The 14774-nt window shown below is 31.5% G+C and overlaps 3 protein-coding genes across 4 annotated transcripts; 1 reads left to right on the top strand and 2 right to left on the bottom strand.

Moving 5' to 3' along the window:
• Window positions 1–729: 729 nt before the first annotated feature.
• RhoGAP1A (Rho GTPase activating protein at 1A) lies at window positions 730–7289 on the bottom strand. 2 transcript variants are annotated; one of them, XM_017899869.1, is made up of 14 exons: window positions 7237–7289; window positions 6137–6740; window positions 4811–5285; window positions 4505–4739; window positions 4143–4422; window positions 3885–4064; window positions 3580–3795; window positions 3300–3419; window positions 2982–3226; window positions 2597–2894; window positions 2163–2445; window positions 1809–2079; window positions 1562–1733; window positions 730–1437 (listed from the first exon to the last, which is right to left on the bottom strand). In XM_017899869.1, the coding sequence occupies exons 2-14, from the start codon at window positions 6248–6250 to the stop codon at window positions 1021–1023; spliced, it is 3306 nt and encodes a 1101-aa protein (XP_017755358.1). In that variant the 5' UTR covers window positions 6251–6740; window positions 7237–7289; the 3' UTR covers window positions 730–1020. The 2 variants fall into 2 exon arrangements, with proteins under 2 accessions (XP_017755358.1, XP_017755359.1); XM_017899870.1 differs by having other exon boundaries at window positions 2633–2894.
• A 365-nt stretch (window positions 7290–7654) lies between these two features.
• On the top strand, window positions 7655–10727 carry Rnb (BTB/POZ domain-containing protein Rnb). The gene is made up of 6 exons (XM_017899886.1): window positions 7655–7903; window positions 8043–8263; window positions 8344–9063; window positions 9132–9307; window positions 9383–9644; window positions 9712–10727. Exons 1-6 carry the CDS (start codon window positions 7658–7660, stop codon window positions 10643–10645), a joined length of 2559 nt encoding a protein of 852 aa, XP_017755375.1. The 5' UTR covers window positions 7655–7657; the 3' UTR covers window positions 10646–10727.
• A 163-nt stretch (window positions 10728–10890) lies between these two features.
• sad (Cytochrome P450 family protein sad) lies at window positions 10891–13503 on the bottom strand. The gene is made up of 6 exons (XM_017899931.1): window positions 12809–13503; window positions 12500–12690; window positions 12090–12424; window positions 11653–11877; window positions 11350–11562; window positions 10891–11278 (listed from the first exon to the last, which is right to left on the bottom strand). Exons 1-6 carry the CDS (start codon window positions 13342–13344, stop codon window positions 11162–11164), a joined length of 1617 nt encoding a protein of 538 aa, XP_017755420.1. The 5' UTR covers window positions 13345–13503; the 3' UTR covers window positions 10891–11161.
• Between the last annotated feature and the right edge of the window lie 1271 nt (window positions 13504–14774).

Raw genomic sequence — 14774 nt, 5'->3', positions numbered from 1 at the left:
GATGATGATGATGATGATGATGATGGTGGTGATAATGATAATAATAATATATTTTAAGTTTAAATATATAAAGTATTTTTTTAATTTATCAAAGGGTTAGAAGAATATGTTTTCCTTCTAAACAGCTTTTTTTTTAATTTTTTAAACAAGTTTCTAAGCTACTGAAGTTATGAAAGTTATTATTATACATAGCAGCTTAAATAAAAGACAATCATGAGTCTAACCACAGCTTAAATATTGAAAACTCAATTTTAGATTACTTCACAATATTCCTTATCAAAATTCGAGAACGCAGTTTTGTTTCAAAATATCCTTATAAAGAATAGGATTAGCGAGGAAATTTGGCTTCCGTAGAAAACATAAATATCAAATGACAAATTGAAATACGGCCAGTACATTTCGCATATACTATTAGAAGCTTTGACTTGCACATATCGAGAAATGTGCTTCCTGAAACATTTAGGAACGTGATTGTTTTGAATACGTGGACATTCTTGTGGACATATGCATAAAAAAATTTAGATTCTCTGCTAGGAACACACCCCATTGGAAAAAGTACTTATTTTCTAAAGCGTGGATGCGTTAACGACTGAACTTCCATATTCATGTTCTCTCTCATGGGAGAAATTTTTCCTTCAACATAGCTTTTTTATTTTTTGGAAATGTTTTACGTGCAATCATCACGTAACAAGAGATCGTGGCTAGGACTTCGTGGGTATATAAGTATAAAATATATATTAAGGAGCTTAAAGTACAATATGTAATCCTTAAGTCCATTTTTCTACGTTATTTATATGCGTATCAATACAAAAGGAATTTCATTGATCAGGATTTTGTCAAAGCCTGTCTACCTATGCATCTAATTCAGCGTTGTGTAAACGATACGTCACAAACCTAATAAAATATATATTATAAAAAATTGTTAATTTTACATTGCAGCGTAAGTTGCTGCGAGCTTGATTTTCAATAAAACTCGCGTAAAGCAGCTGACGCTACAATATATCAACAAGAACCTCTCGACTAGAGTGACTGATTGTTCTGTTGCATATGTATCTGCAAAAAACAATAAAGTATACCGGCCTGTGCCATTACGTCCACAGTCCCTGCAGCTAACGGATCCCGACTTTTTGCGTCAGATCGCGAGTTCGTGCCAGGACGCAGAAGCGTTGGTCCGAACACCGTTGCTAAATTGTGCAAGGACATTTTATTTTGAGCCTCGTGTTTATTAACTCGTATCAAATGAGCAAGTAGAAAGTCGATAACTGCCTTATTTACGACTGGCAGACTTTCATATACTCTTCTAAGAGCAGCACCTTTTGATAACTCGCCACTTTGGAAAGCTTCTAAAAATGCCGGATAAAGAGCATCCGTGAAAAGAGCTTCCGGCATTTCGCGAAGATATAACTTGAGCACGCCCGTTACCGAGTGAACGTCAACCTAGAAATGTAAAAGTAATAAATCCATATTAATAGAATTAATATTATTCGTTAGTCTTTGAATAATAAGTTCTTTAAAAAGAAAAAGAATTTTATCTTATCATATTGTGTAGTATAATAAATACCTCCTTAAGCAACTGTTCTGCCTCATACGAATTGCTTTCGAATGATTTACGCAATTTTGTTAAATCGGAAGCTGAGCCAGATACACGATATAAACCCACTTCTCCAACTCCTCTCTTCTCCACCTCTCTAACACAGGCTGTTATAATAAAAGGAACATCGCGCTTTTCACGTCTGTAGAAGAAACGTACATAAACATTTATTGTGAATTAGAAATGTGATGAAAATTCATATAATCATGAAACATACTTGCACACTTGTTGGATTTTAGCTCCAAATAAACCTTGAGGTTTAGCAGATGGTACCCGTCTTAATGTCACTTCACTTGGAACGAAACGAAGTGCTACGTCTAACGTAGCTGGTCCTAAATTTAATGATCTCTCTACTTGATCTGACTGAAGCCAAGATCTACTTAATCTTTGTATACATTTGCCTCGTAATACAGAACGTGTTCCACATTCTTCATACAATAAAATTCTAACATTTTGACTTCCCTCCAGTTCCACAACAAATGTTTCAACTTTAATAAATTAAAAATATTTAATTAAAAAGAATTTATTTGTTTAATTTTAGAATTATTTTTAATTAAAATAAAAACTGTACCCCAGGTTGGAGCTTGGCCTCTTGCAACTCGACTTCTTGCTCGTTTAAAATAATGTCCGTAACTATCGACTTCTACAATAATGTAAAGATCTCCCACTCTATCTAAACCTGGTGGAGTCAAACCAAGTAAAGTTAAATGAAGGTCGCCTAATAATAAACTTTCATCGCGTCCTGATCTCAGTAAATAACTTCCCATATCTGTTTGAAGATAAGTACGACAGGCTGTAACCCAAGCCTGTAATTCATACATTGATAAAGGTAGAGGTCCTGGAGGTTGTCCACCCTGAAAAATTATTATTTATCATTTATTTTTCTTCTGTCAAATTTATGTAATGATCTTTTTAAGTTATTGTTACTCGCACCCTTGTGTTGGATTTAAATAAAATGCATTATTAAGTATTTTTATATTTATTCGAAATCTGTAAATTACGCACCTTTGACTTATCTAGGTACATATGGGAACGCATTACCTGTTGCAATGCCTCCACCGCTTCAACCCATTGAGAACGTTCAAATTCACTGGATAGAAAGAATGTGTAAGAGTTTTGTACTCGATGCTGACTTTTATGCGCAACGCGTAATACTAAATTTGGGGATGCTAATACTAATTGAGCTTCAAGCTCAGCAAGCTTCTTCCTATTTTTTTCTGAACCTCTACCACCTAATCTAATACGTTTTTCATCATTTCGTTCTTCCCATAAAATCTGATCACGTACTGTACATGCTTGTGACCTAAATATGTAAATGTTAAAAAGGAAAAAATAATTTTCATAACATATAGATTCGTATTGGAAACAGATAATATATTTTTATACATACCTCAAAGCTACAACATTTGCTGGACTAGTCTCACGTGGTTCAACACCATCTTCTGTCACTACTGCCTCTGCCACTGGTACATACCACTTTAACTCAAATGTAAATTTATCTCTACCAGAAGCTTTATACTTTGCACAGGCGATTACATCATTAAAAAGGAAAAGATGTCTCAACTTTCTATGACCATCAGACAGTTCTACCACAAATGAGTTTTTCACTAATCTTCGTTGTGCTCTGTCATGACTCTAAAAACAATGTAAATTTACATAACACTAATGTAACTAAAAGTCTTAGAAACTATGATTATAATTTATTTACCGGAAACATTGATTTCGTCTGAATAATATTAAATTCGTCTAGGAAGTTTCTAGTCATAGCAAGAGCTTCTGAAAGTGGTGCATGATCTGCATGATTCACGGGTGTGTGCTTAAGAAGATCCTACAATCAATTGAACGCAAACTGTGATAAGATAAAATTTACGAAGTACATTTCCACATCATTTTATCAACTTATCCAATCAACATTCTATCCACAATATATTTATATATCAATATAGATTTAACTAATATAATGAAAACATAAACGATATGGTACTCACATGCAATACCAGTGCATTTTTTTGTACTCGAGCTACTGGCTTATGTAAAAGATCTTCAAGAGATAAACCTGGTCCTTTTGGAAATCCCCTAAGCCTTATGTCTCTTGTAATTTCACCGAACTGCGTCGAATGTGCAGAACACCTTCGCACGGTATCAGTAGCACGAGCATAATTATGTAAAAAAGCTCCATATAATCCTATGTTGCTAGCCATTACCTTCATTTGCAATTCGTAAAAGAGTGCACATCAATAAAATGATAGGATAAATTTTATAATATTGTTATGATAATATATTTAATTCTTACTTTAAATTGTTCACCTATAGTAGTTTTACTGTCCCATTTCTCTAATTTTTTTCTAAGACCATCCAAAAATGTCTGATGTAGTGCATGTAATTCGGGAATTTTATAAAACATCGTTCCAAATTCATCTTCAGATATAACAGGTTGTGATGTTGTTAATGTTGCCCTGATGGCTTTCATGTACTGAAAAAATAATATATCCTTTTAGTTAAAGTAATGTTATTTATATATATTATTTAAAGCGATAGATAAATCACATACTTGTAACATTACGTTTAAACATTCGACATAAATAGTTTCACTCTCTACCACTGAGTTTACGATACATTTAATCATAGATGTTCTATCATCTTCACGGTCTTTGCTTTTTTCCTGTCGACGAGGTGTAGTCGGTGTCGGCGATTCTAAGCTACCTTCACTTAGGCTTAAAGGTTCCGCATCACTACTACCTGTTTCATTATCGGTACTAAGAGCACGTAATAAAATTGGTGGTGCAGGACTTGCACCTTCCTCGTCCTCACTATCCATTGCCGCTCGATGTCTATAAAAAAACGAATACATTTATTCAGAAATATAAATATTATAATTTTAAAGACAATAATGTTTAAATGTAAATAACTTACTGTATAAAATAATCAATATTGACATAATTGCTCTGATTCCCTGGTGAATCTGGTAAGGAAGGTGGTCTCCTTGGTGGTGCTCTACTGCCATTATTGTTTCCAACAGGTGGGACACGTGCATCAATATATACATATTCTCCTGTTTGATCTAAAGCTACAGAATCATAATAAGGTTCTTCTTCTGATGCTTCTGCATCACCATCTTCTCCATCTTCATTAACTGCATTTTCTAAATCTGAATGTTAAATGTGAATAAAAATAAATTGAATATAATTATAAAAAAGCAATACAGAATACATACAATACCTTTTTCATCTTCCTCTTTAAGAGATTCTTCATTTTTGTCTTTCTTTGAACTTCCTGTCACTTCAATTACAGTGATATAATTACTTGGCACATCTGGGTCACTGTTTCTTCTAAGTTCAGGCACTTTATCAGGACTCCTTGGTATTTCACTTTTGGGTCTTTTGCTTGTACTAAGAGTAGAACTCAGTTCAGAAACACACTTATCCTGGAATTTACTTATATCTTCGCATACAGGAAGAGGTGGAGCTGATGATTCCACATGTTGAATATGAGATGAACTTGTACAATCAGTCAAATTATTCTCTGTTGTTTGACAAATATGCTGATTTTGAGATTCTGTAGGCTGTTGTTTCTCAGGTGTTGTTGCAGCATTATTATTAGCTAATTGTTTATGACGTTCAACATCAGCTAATAATCTCTCTAAATATTCAACATAAAATTCTTCTTTTTCAAGTTCTTCTCTCAAAGCAGTTACCTGTTAAAATAATAATAATTGTTTCTACTATTTTGTTTGTAATAACATTAATAAAAGTAAATAATGAGTAATTCATCTTTTTAACTTATGATATCAAAACTGAGATAAGCAGCAAGTGACGAATCAGTAACATTAAACCAAATGAGGAAACTCAATAATAAAATTTCATGTTCTTAATAAAGCAGTCAGTTAAATATATTTAATGATTTAATTTTCTTTCCAGGTATGAAATATGCACATATGGAATAATTTTTTATGATATTCTAAAATAAACAAATTTTTAATTAATTTTAAATTAATACATTGTACAAAAATACAATATTATATTAAAAATATGAGATATCGTTATATATAAATTAAGTTAATTTCCCAGTTAAGTAAGAAATTAATATGATGACTCATAGAATAAAGTTCCCAATGCTTCAATAAGGAGGAAAGTTTTATATAATAAGAGCTACAATTTTATTGAACAAACTTCTTTAAAATAAAAATTTCAATTAAATTTTCTAATAAAGAAATACTGATATAATTTAATTTTAATACATAATAGATATTAAGGTAATAGTATTATAAACATATAATACTTTTTTTATTAATTTAGTTTTCTTAATATTAAAAAACTTAGAATATAACATATACTAATTATAAATAATATATCATCTTTTATAATAAATTATTTAATTCAAAACATAGGAAACCATATTCTATAGTATACCATGTGTTTAATATTTATAATTTATGATTAAATAAATCTACAATAAAATAATGATCAAAATTGTTGAAAACTTCGTTTAAAAGAATCTTTTTTCCCTATTAGAAAATAATAATATTACTTTTAATTAGGCTTTTACCTTCTGTTTATGCTTGACTAGGTTGGCCCTGACGTCCTCTTCCCAGGCCGCCGGCAATGCGCTGTCCGGGAATCTTTGTACCCAGACACGCTGGAAATCCCCGAAAACGCTCATTACTCTACACCAGACCGTTTAAAAAGAGGACTCCTCGGGGACGTTGACGATCTTAAGCACGATTCAGACCGCTGTGTACATTGCACGGGCGCGGCGGTCGCGGCTCTCACCCGAATTCGTGTGATTATGATCTCGTTTCGACGCAGAGAAGTTATTAAGACGAACTTGTCACTGTAACGAGGCATAAGTCGTTCGTTTCGTTCGCGAACAATTTTCTTTCCTGGTACACGTTAAACCTATATCCAAGAAGTGACGAAACGAGCGTCATACAACCGCTGTCATCTTGTCGACATCTCCTACGTAGTTCACGATCCGATCCCCATGCCCTCTCCTATCATTTTGATGCCTCAGCTATATTCTGTTCGCGGACACTGCCCTTACACCCAGCAGGTGCGCTTCACGGATGATGATACTTTTCACGGTGCGCTTACGCAAAATAGAAATTCGTGTTTCTTACGAAACGCAGCAAAAATCTTGCATTTTTTCTCCTCTATTAAATAGAAATTATACTTATTTGATAATGTAATTGAATTAGTAATAATTTTTAATGTTAACTATCTTTTGAGGGACACGTATAACGTAATAATATATGGCAATAATTTTACATAATTATTTAGAACTATTGTTACGCAGATTCTAGAAAATATAAAAGTTGTCCTGCTTCTAAAAGTAGGATTATATTTAAGTTTATTTTAATATTATTATCAACGAAGATAACTATTTTAACTATTTTAAATTTAAGAATATCAAAAACAATTTTTGTTATAATACATCACATTTTATTATTGTATTTAAAAAATAATATATGCTACCTCCTTAAGTTAATTTTTAAACATATTCTCATTATTAATTTGAAATCAGGTAAAAAGAGGTGGAACTTTAAATTTTATTTCAAACTAAAATCTACGTGGTAACAAGTTTTTAAATAAATACTTAAACAAGTAGTTATTATTAATAGTAATTATAAATATTATGCTTGTAAATACCTTATCCAAATCATTAATATGCTCTACGATTGCTTCAATTATGTTCCTCAATCCTCTTCTATAATATATATCTACTAACTCTATAGAAATCATTATGACGCCACGGTGTGCGTATTTTAAACCAAAATCAAACAGCGGGACATTTAAAAAAATAATTCTGAAAAATAGTTAATTAATTATATTTACAAAACTATAAATTTAAACATCAAATTGTTTTAACATATACAGTATAATCGTAATCTAAATATATTTTGATGTCAAAAAATTATTAATTAAATTGAATTTTTTTTACTTACTTTTGCTAGTAGCTGTACGGGTGTAGCTGTCAACCTCGTTGGCAGTATAATTTAGAGGTTATATTTCTTTTAAAAAACTAGCGAATTTTCATTATTTTCTTCATTCATTTATAAAGATATCAAACATGGATGAGAGACAAGAAAGTCTAGTATTGCAAGAATTATTAAAACATATAAAATTAAAATCGATAAGCGGAATTTTATCATGTTTAGCACGGCTTCAAAACGATTCAAAGTGCTATAAGCAATTTGCCAAAAATGGAGGATTAAGCATTTTAGTAAATTTACTTCATTATCATAATACAAAAATACTGAATATGACTCTAAGTATTTTAGCAAATGCTTGTATGAATTCAGATGCAAGAGAAAAGGTACATGTATATTTATTCTCGTACATTTCTAAGATTAATTAATAAATTTTATCTGTTGAATAGGGTATCCTTTCTATACAGTTTGTTTATTCATAACAGCGTAATGTTCGTAACTTTAAATATGTTACTTGTTTTGTAGGTCAAAGGATCTAAAATAGTAAGTCGTGTAGTTACTATAATAAAGCATATCAAACTAGGAAATACTATACACTGCCGAGCTTGTAGACTCATTGGAAATTTATCTGAATGTAATTGGCATGCAAAATCATTATACGAAGCTGGAGCAATTCAAGCTTTGGTTGATCTTTTACAATTAGATATATATATGCAAACTTACTTAATGGGCATCAGGGCTATAAGGTATTAAAAATATAATTTATATATCAATAATATTGTTATATCAAATAATAATTTTTATTAACTTATATATGTTTTTATAGAAATATTTGGAGCATGCATGAAGGTAGTAGAGAAGAAATCTTAGAATCTGGAGTAATATTTAGAATTACAAGTTTATTAGTATTGGCAAAGGAACAATCAGAGACAAATGCAAAATATGTAACATTAATAGAAACCTGTTTGAAAGCAATGTGTGCTTTTTTGGCCACACTAGATCCTCGAGTTGGAGAACAATTACGAGGAGAAAAAGACATACAGGGTTACAAATGTATTGTACAATGCTGTGATATAAATAATAAAATGGCAATTAGATGTTTATACAATCTTTGCCAAATTGCAGAATGTCGTCCTATTTTAGGAAATTTTGGTGCTATTGAAAGTTCCATTGCTCTTATCAAAGATCAATTAGAATTGTCTAAAGAGACATTACTTAGTTTATGTCTGTTTTGTAGAGAAGCGATAAATCGTGCGAGGATTAGAATGGGATCGGGTTTAGAATTAATGTTATCTTTGTTAAAGGATACAAAATATGAAAAATATCATCCCATGTTATTACATGGTTTAGCACAATTTGTTTTTGATAGTCCAAGTATTACAATAATGATAAAGAACGGTGTACTTGATGTCATAGTTGCTAAATTAAAAAAAATGGTAACTGAAATAATATCCAATAAGGAAGCTAATGTTTCAAGGAAAAGGGAAAATGATTCTCCTCCAAGTAAACAAACAGAATTAAAATGCAATAGGACAAATTTAGGACGGTACGTTTGCAATGTTGTTTTTAATTTAATATTATAGAAAATATAAAATCAGAATTTTTTATTTACAGATTTAGTTCAGATTATTACCGAAATGATTGGAGTCCAGGCAGTGCTACTAGCGTGTCGTCTTCACCTCCTAGTACACCACCATTACCTTTTTATGATTCTATTGAAAACGACGAAAGTACTGAAGATAATTACAGTCCAATTTGTAGTGATACGGAGATAATGGATAACGATGATGGTAAATTTATCCATATATTTTATAATAATTCTCACAAAATTAATTGAAAACAGTAACTCATACTTATTTTTTTAGAACCGCAAGAAGAAGTAGAATCATTAAAAAGTTGTAAATCAATAACTATAGATGTAGAAGAATCTCAAAATTTAGAAAAGGGAAATAAATCGAATGGTTGGGAATATGCATCTATGTGTCCACTAATATTATTAAATAGATTGAGTTGCTCAAATGATCCAGTTGAACAATTGGCTGATCCCGCGACTATTGAAGCATTATCAGCCTACATCAGACACACTAAGCATCCAAGAGCGTCTAGAATTTTAACTACAATCATACGGCAAGTAAAAAATATCTCATTTTATAACTAAAGCTTATGTTATTTAACACAAATTTTTTTTATATAGTAATGGAGCATATTTAATACCTTTGTTAAAACAAGGCTTCGTTTTTGAAGCTCAAACATTATACGGTTCTGAACAGTACACTAGAGAGTTGTGTGCACTAGCAGAAACTGATGGAGCAATAGGTGAACTTACATCTATATTACTTCGCGGAGAAGAAGCTCATAAATTAGTTATTGCAGTTTCGATACCATTCCTGGTGAAATCACGACACATTCTAAAATCGCTGTTGAACAATCATGGTGGTCTTCGATTAATATTTAATGTTTTGTCTGACCAACAACATAATCTCCACGAAAATGCTATTTGGTCAATTTGTCGACTAGCAAATACATTGGAAATCCAACCTGAGATTATAGAAAAGTGTCAAAACACAGACATCACTTCAACTGATTTTCCAAGAGTATATGATAATCATCCAAAACCTGCAACAGTTACGTTTGAACTAGACGATGGTACAACCATCGACGCTTGTAGACAAACACTCTGTCAAAAATCGGACGTCTTTTCCGCGATGCTTGAGGGAAATTTTTCAGAATCCGGAAGAAAACGTGTAAAACTACGAAATACATCGAAAGAAGGTCTTAATACATTATTGTTAGCTGCAAATGGAGCGACTTTTGAAAATAGAACTATCGAGTCTTTATTAGATGCTGTACTGTTGGCTGATAAATTTCTTATGGCAGATATATCAGATATTCTTACGGAAAGTTCTATTTCTAAATTGAATTACAAAAATTTCAGTAGAGCTTGGAATTGGGCGAGAGTGAATTCATGCCACGAACTGAAAACCTGTTGTGTAAAAAGATTTTTAACAGCTTCAATGACAAAGTCTGAAAGAGCCCAAGCATTTCAAGATTTTTCTAGCAGCGGAAGTTTTCATGAATTTCTGGACGATGTAAGAAAAGTCATTAATTGCGTTTTGTGCCAACGTTAATAAGAAATTAATTTTGCATAATTGTGATATTTGATAGAGACGACATAAACGGCTATTTCAACTATTTAGTTGATGTTCTCTAAATAGGATGCACTTAATGAAACTTTTATATAGTTACAAATTTTATTCATTCTGTACCTTGATTATGATTATTGTGTATATATTTTAAAACGTGAAATTTATATATATATATATAAATAAATATATATAAATTTCACGTTTATAAACAATTTATAGGTGTCATTTAATTAGAAATATATATATTTAAATGCTGATAATTATAATGTAAATAATCAACCTACACATGCACTCACGCGCAATACACACGTGCGTGCCTGTGAGTATGCGCGTGTGTGTATGTATGTATGTATAATGGCGAAAATATTTGAATCTTAGTTTCTTGAGTATAATTGTATACAGATAAGATATTATTGCTTCAAAACAAACGAATAAAAACATAAACAGTAAAAGATATACTTTCCTGCTCTTAAATGTTATTTCGTATTGTTACATTAGCTACTGGTTTCTCTCCATCAACTTTAATTTTATCGACTCTGATGGTACAGAAATCAAATGTAAAATTAATTTTACTTGGTCCTTATTTATACAATCTATTTTGAATGATTTAACAAGCTGCAATTTTTAACATAAAAATATATAAATTCATTAATTTTTACACTATATTAATTTAATTACTCGCGTACCTCTGCTAATGCAAGCGATATTTGTATTTCTGCTAATTTTCGACCAATGCAACTTCTAGCACCTAAAGCAAATGGTAAACTTGCATGTGGATGCACTACACCTTGATAAGTACCTTTTTCTGTCCTAATCCATCTTTCTGGAAGAAACTCATTTGGTTGCGAAAAATTCGCAGTATCGCGACCGCTTGAATAAAGTGATAATACAAGTAATTCCTGTAATAAAATGTCATGCAATTTAAAAAATTTTTTTCAGCGTTTTATCGATATGTTTATGTGAATGCTATGTAGTATAAATTCATTTACCCCTTTTGGAACAAAGTAATTACCAATCACATTGTCTTCTGGTAAATATCTAGATATAAATGGAGCTATAGGATATAATCGAAGAGATTCTTTGATTATACCTTTTAACAAAGGTATTTGTAATAAATCTCTTTGAGGAAGATCTTTTAAGTTCTCAAATAATTCTTCTTGTTTTTCAGGATGATTACACAATAGCAACAATATCCACTGCAAAGTGGTCGCTGTCTAAGCATAAAGTACAGAATTATCTTCTCAGTATTAAGAAACAAACATAATAAATAACAATTATTATTATAATTTATACAAATATGTAGTTCTCAAAATTCAATTTTAATTTTGAATATTTATTCAATTTTCTTCTTTTCATTTTAAAATTGATTAAAAAATTTGTATTCAAATTTGTATTTTCTTGATTAAATAGATGTACTTGATCTAACCGTATCACCAGCTGCTAAGATGAAGTCGGTAACAATGCAGATTACATCTTCCGGTTTAATGCCTTCATCCATCATTTTCTTCATCAAACCATTACCACCCAATTTAGTCATTTCCGGTACCAGAAGTCGAACAATTTCGAAAGCTGTATCTGCAGATGTAACAAATTTCTTCCAAACAGGTAGGTGTAGGTTCATAGCTAATTTAGCTGGTATTATGGATAATTTAGCCGAGTATTCGAATATTTTCTGCAGCGTTTCCGCTAATACTTCAAAGTCTCGAGATAAATATTGCTTGTAAGAGTGCCAACATGATCCCATCAACGTGGCCATCATTGCTGTAAAATGAAAATGGACTTCTATGAACACGTTTTACTTTTACATCCTCTAATATTAAAATAAATTATTTTTACCTTCGATAGACCATTGATAAAGTTGAATCTGTAAATTTGTTATGATAGAATCAGTCTTAATCTGATTTTGCCACTTTTGTCTAAGTTCCATTGCTACCTCTTGACACGGTTCAATCATTAAATTAGTTGGATCCGGTATTAACATCACTTTGTTTAAAATTTTCCGAAAATGTATCCATTCATCGCCATTCCTGTCAACAAAGAAAAGTATGTTCCATAATTTAGGAAAAAAAATTTGAATTCTTTTTCATTTTCTTTATTTACTATTTATATTTTTTCAAAAAAGAAAAGCACTTAAAGTTACTATACATGAACAGTAAACCGCGACGACATTTCCGTATTTGGTTGTAAAGTGTCCAAGCTTCCGGTAAGAAGTGTTTTGGTGTTGAACCTTCTAGTCGAAAGATTCTACGAAATTCGTGGGTTGAGTTTACAAAAACTGCAGTAGTTGGTCCTATCCGTTCTCTATAAACGGGACCTAATTCCCTGTGCCTTCTGTCAACATATTCGTGTTGCCTTTTTGGACCGCCAGAAAGAATAAATGAGAAAAGGGTTCCAACCACGGGAACTCCTCGAGGTTCTGGTGCTTCCTGTAATATACTTCCGGTCTCTGTTGCTGCTACAATACCATAATTTCTGTCGCGCAATTTCTCTGTGATTTCTACTTTCGATCGATTCGCGCCATCTGTAGATTTCGAGATATCGGACAAATCATCGATTCTTGATGCCTGTGACGCGCCTGCGTAACCGCAACCAGGCACATAATATTTTAACGCGGTAACACTGTTACAAACGTTTATAGATTTATCACTTTTAAAAATATTTTGTGTAACATTCATCTTCATAATGCGCAAATGATTCTTCCTTATCAAGCGTTAACGCGAATGTAAGTGATAAATATAGAACACCGATAATATGATCCGGTATTATTTTACATCGAATGCATGTTATAGGACACGTATTAAATTTGAAACTTCCATTTTGCAGACGAATCGATTATTTTTAGTCGCAGACATGACTTCACTGGAAAATAACTCGTTTATACTAGTATTATTTTGCTTTCTCTAGTATCATGCTTGATAACTTCACTCCAATTCGATGATGACGTTGATGACAGTTCAAAGTGATGATAGTATCTTTTTTATGATCATGGTATTAATACATATGTCTCTTGTAATAATGTAACCAATTGCAATTCTTTTATAGTAAATACAATGATAGTTTATAAACGTCAAATGGGAACTTTGAAATACTCTACATTCACTACAACAATTGTTGCGGTTTCCGGTCGTAACCGGAAGTAGACACGGTAACGGAAACTATTGGATTATAAAAAAGCTGGAATCCACGGAAAATACGTAAGTTACACCGATTACAAAACACTGGTACACACGTGAAGAAGAAGATCGAATACCGTTTACTATGCCGTTATCTAGAAGCCGTTTACCCCTCCGCTGCAGGTTTCCACTTTCTTCCACGAGAATTCCTTCGCTTCGTGATTCACTACATTCTTATTTTCACCGATTACAGTGGCGTCGAGATTAACATAATTGCGAGCGATTAATGTAAATTACCATTCGTAATACTTCATCGGTTGTCTTATTATTATTTCAATAATTATTGCCAATTATTTCGTATGATATAGATCGCATGTGTTCAACTGATTGTGATTTCATGATATCAAGACGACGCTAGTATTAGAGAAATAATAAACGTACATATATATTGTACTCTGTCAAACATACGAAGAATAGTGTTGTTCTTGAAGTGTACTTCTAAGTCTTACACATATATATATATATAGTCATTAGTTTATAATTACAGCAATAACTATAATGACGTGTAATTAAGAAATCGAAATTTATTTTACAGATAAAATCAAATATTAATGTACTGCAATGCAAAAATAGTAGATAGGTAAAAAAACCTTGATTTATTATACAATAATTTCTCTATATATACAACACTGATATTAATTTTACTCTTTGTAAATTTACTAGTATTAGATTCAATCGTTTAAACCTTTCTATAAATATTTTGTCGCACTTATCATATACATATATTTTTTATTTTTATATAGATTAATTTATTAAAACCGTTTAGAATAGAATTGAAATATTTCAATTATTTATTGAATGGCACTGAATGCATCAGCTTATTAATTGTTGGCAAACACTATTATTTTCTCACGAACTGATCGTGGCTATCCCCGAGTCCATGACGCCCGACTACTGCACACTGTTTAACAGTTTCGAAGATATTTAAATCTCCTGCT

The sequence above is a fragment of the Eufriesea mexicana genome, unplaced genomic scaffold (assembly GCF_001483705.2).
Source record: "Eufriesea mexicana isolate 0111107269 unplaced genomic scaffold, ASM148370v2 scaffold1018, whole genome shotgun sequence".
Classification (NCBI taxonomy): domain Eukaryota; kingdom Metazoa; phylum Arthropoda; class Insecta; order Hymenoptera; family Apidae; genus Eufriesea; species Eufriesea mexicana.
This window is presented reverse-complemented; position numbering and strand designations above follow the sequence as displayed.

Coding starts and splice junctions, on each gene's coding strand:
- RhoGAP1A (XM_017899869.1), bottom strand. CDS start 6,250: ATGAGCGTTTTCGGGGATTTCCAGCGTGTCTGGGTACAAAGATTCCCG. Junction 3,227..3,299: donor AGACGAAATCAATGTTTCCG/GTAAATAAATTA, acceptor CATTGTTTTTAG/AGTCATGACAGAGCACAACG. Junction 2,446..2,596: donor TGTACCTAGATAAGTCAAAG/GTGCGTAATTTA, acceptor ATAATTTTTCAG/GGTGGACAACCTCCAGGACC.
- Rnb (XM_017899886.1), top strand. CDS start 7,658: ATGGATGAGAGACAAGAAAGTCTAGTATTGCAAGAATTATTAAAACAT. Junction 8,264..8,343: donor ATGGGCATCAGGGCTATAAG/GTATTAAAAATA, acceptor ATGTTTTTATAG/AAATATTTGGAGCATGCATG. Junction 9,064..9,131: donor AATAGGACAAATTTAGGACG/GTACGTTTGCAA, acceptor TTTTATTTACAG/ATTTAGTTCAGATTATTACC.
- sad (XM_017899931.1), bottom strand. CDS start 13,344: ATGAAGATGAATGTTACACAAAATATTTTTAAAAGTGATAAATCTATA. Junction 12,691..12,808: donor CGTCGCGGTTTACTGTTCAT/GTATAGTAACTT, acceptor CTTTGTTGACAG/GAATGGCGATGAATGGATAC. Junction 11,563..11,652: donor ATTACTTTGTTCCAAAAGGG/GTAAATGAATTT, acceptor ATTTTATTACAG/GAATTACTTGTATTATCACT.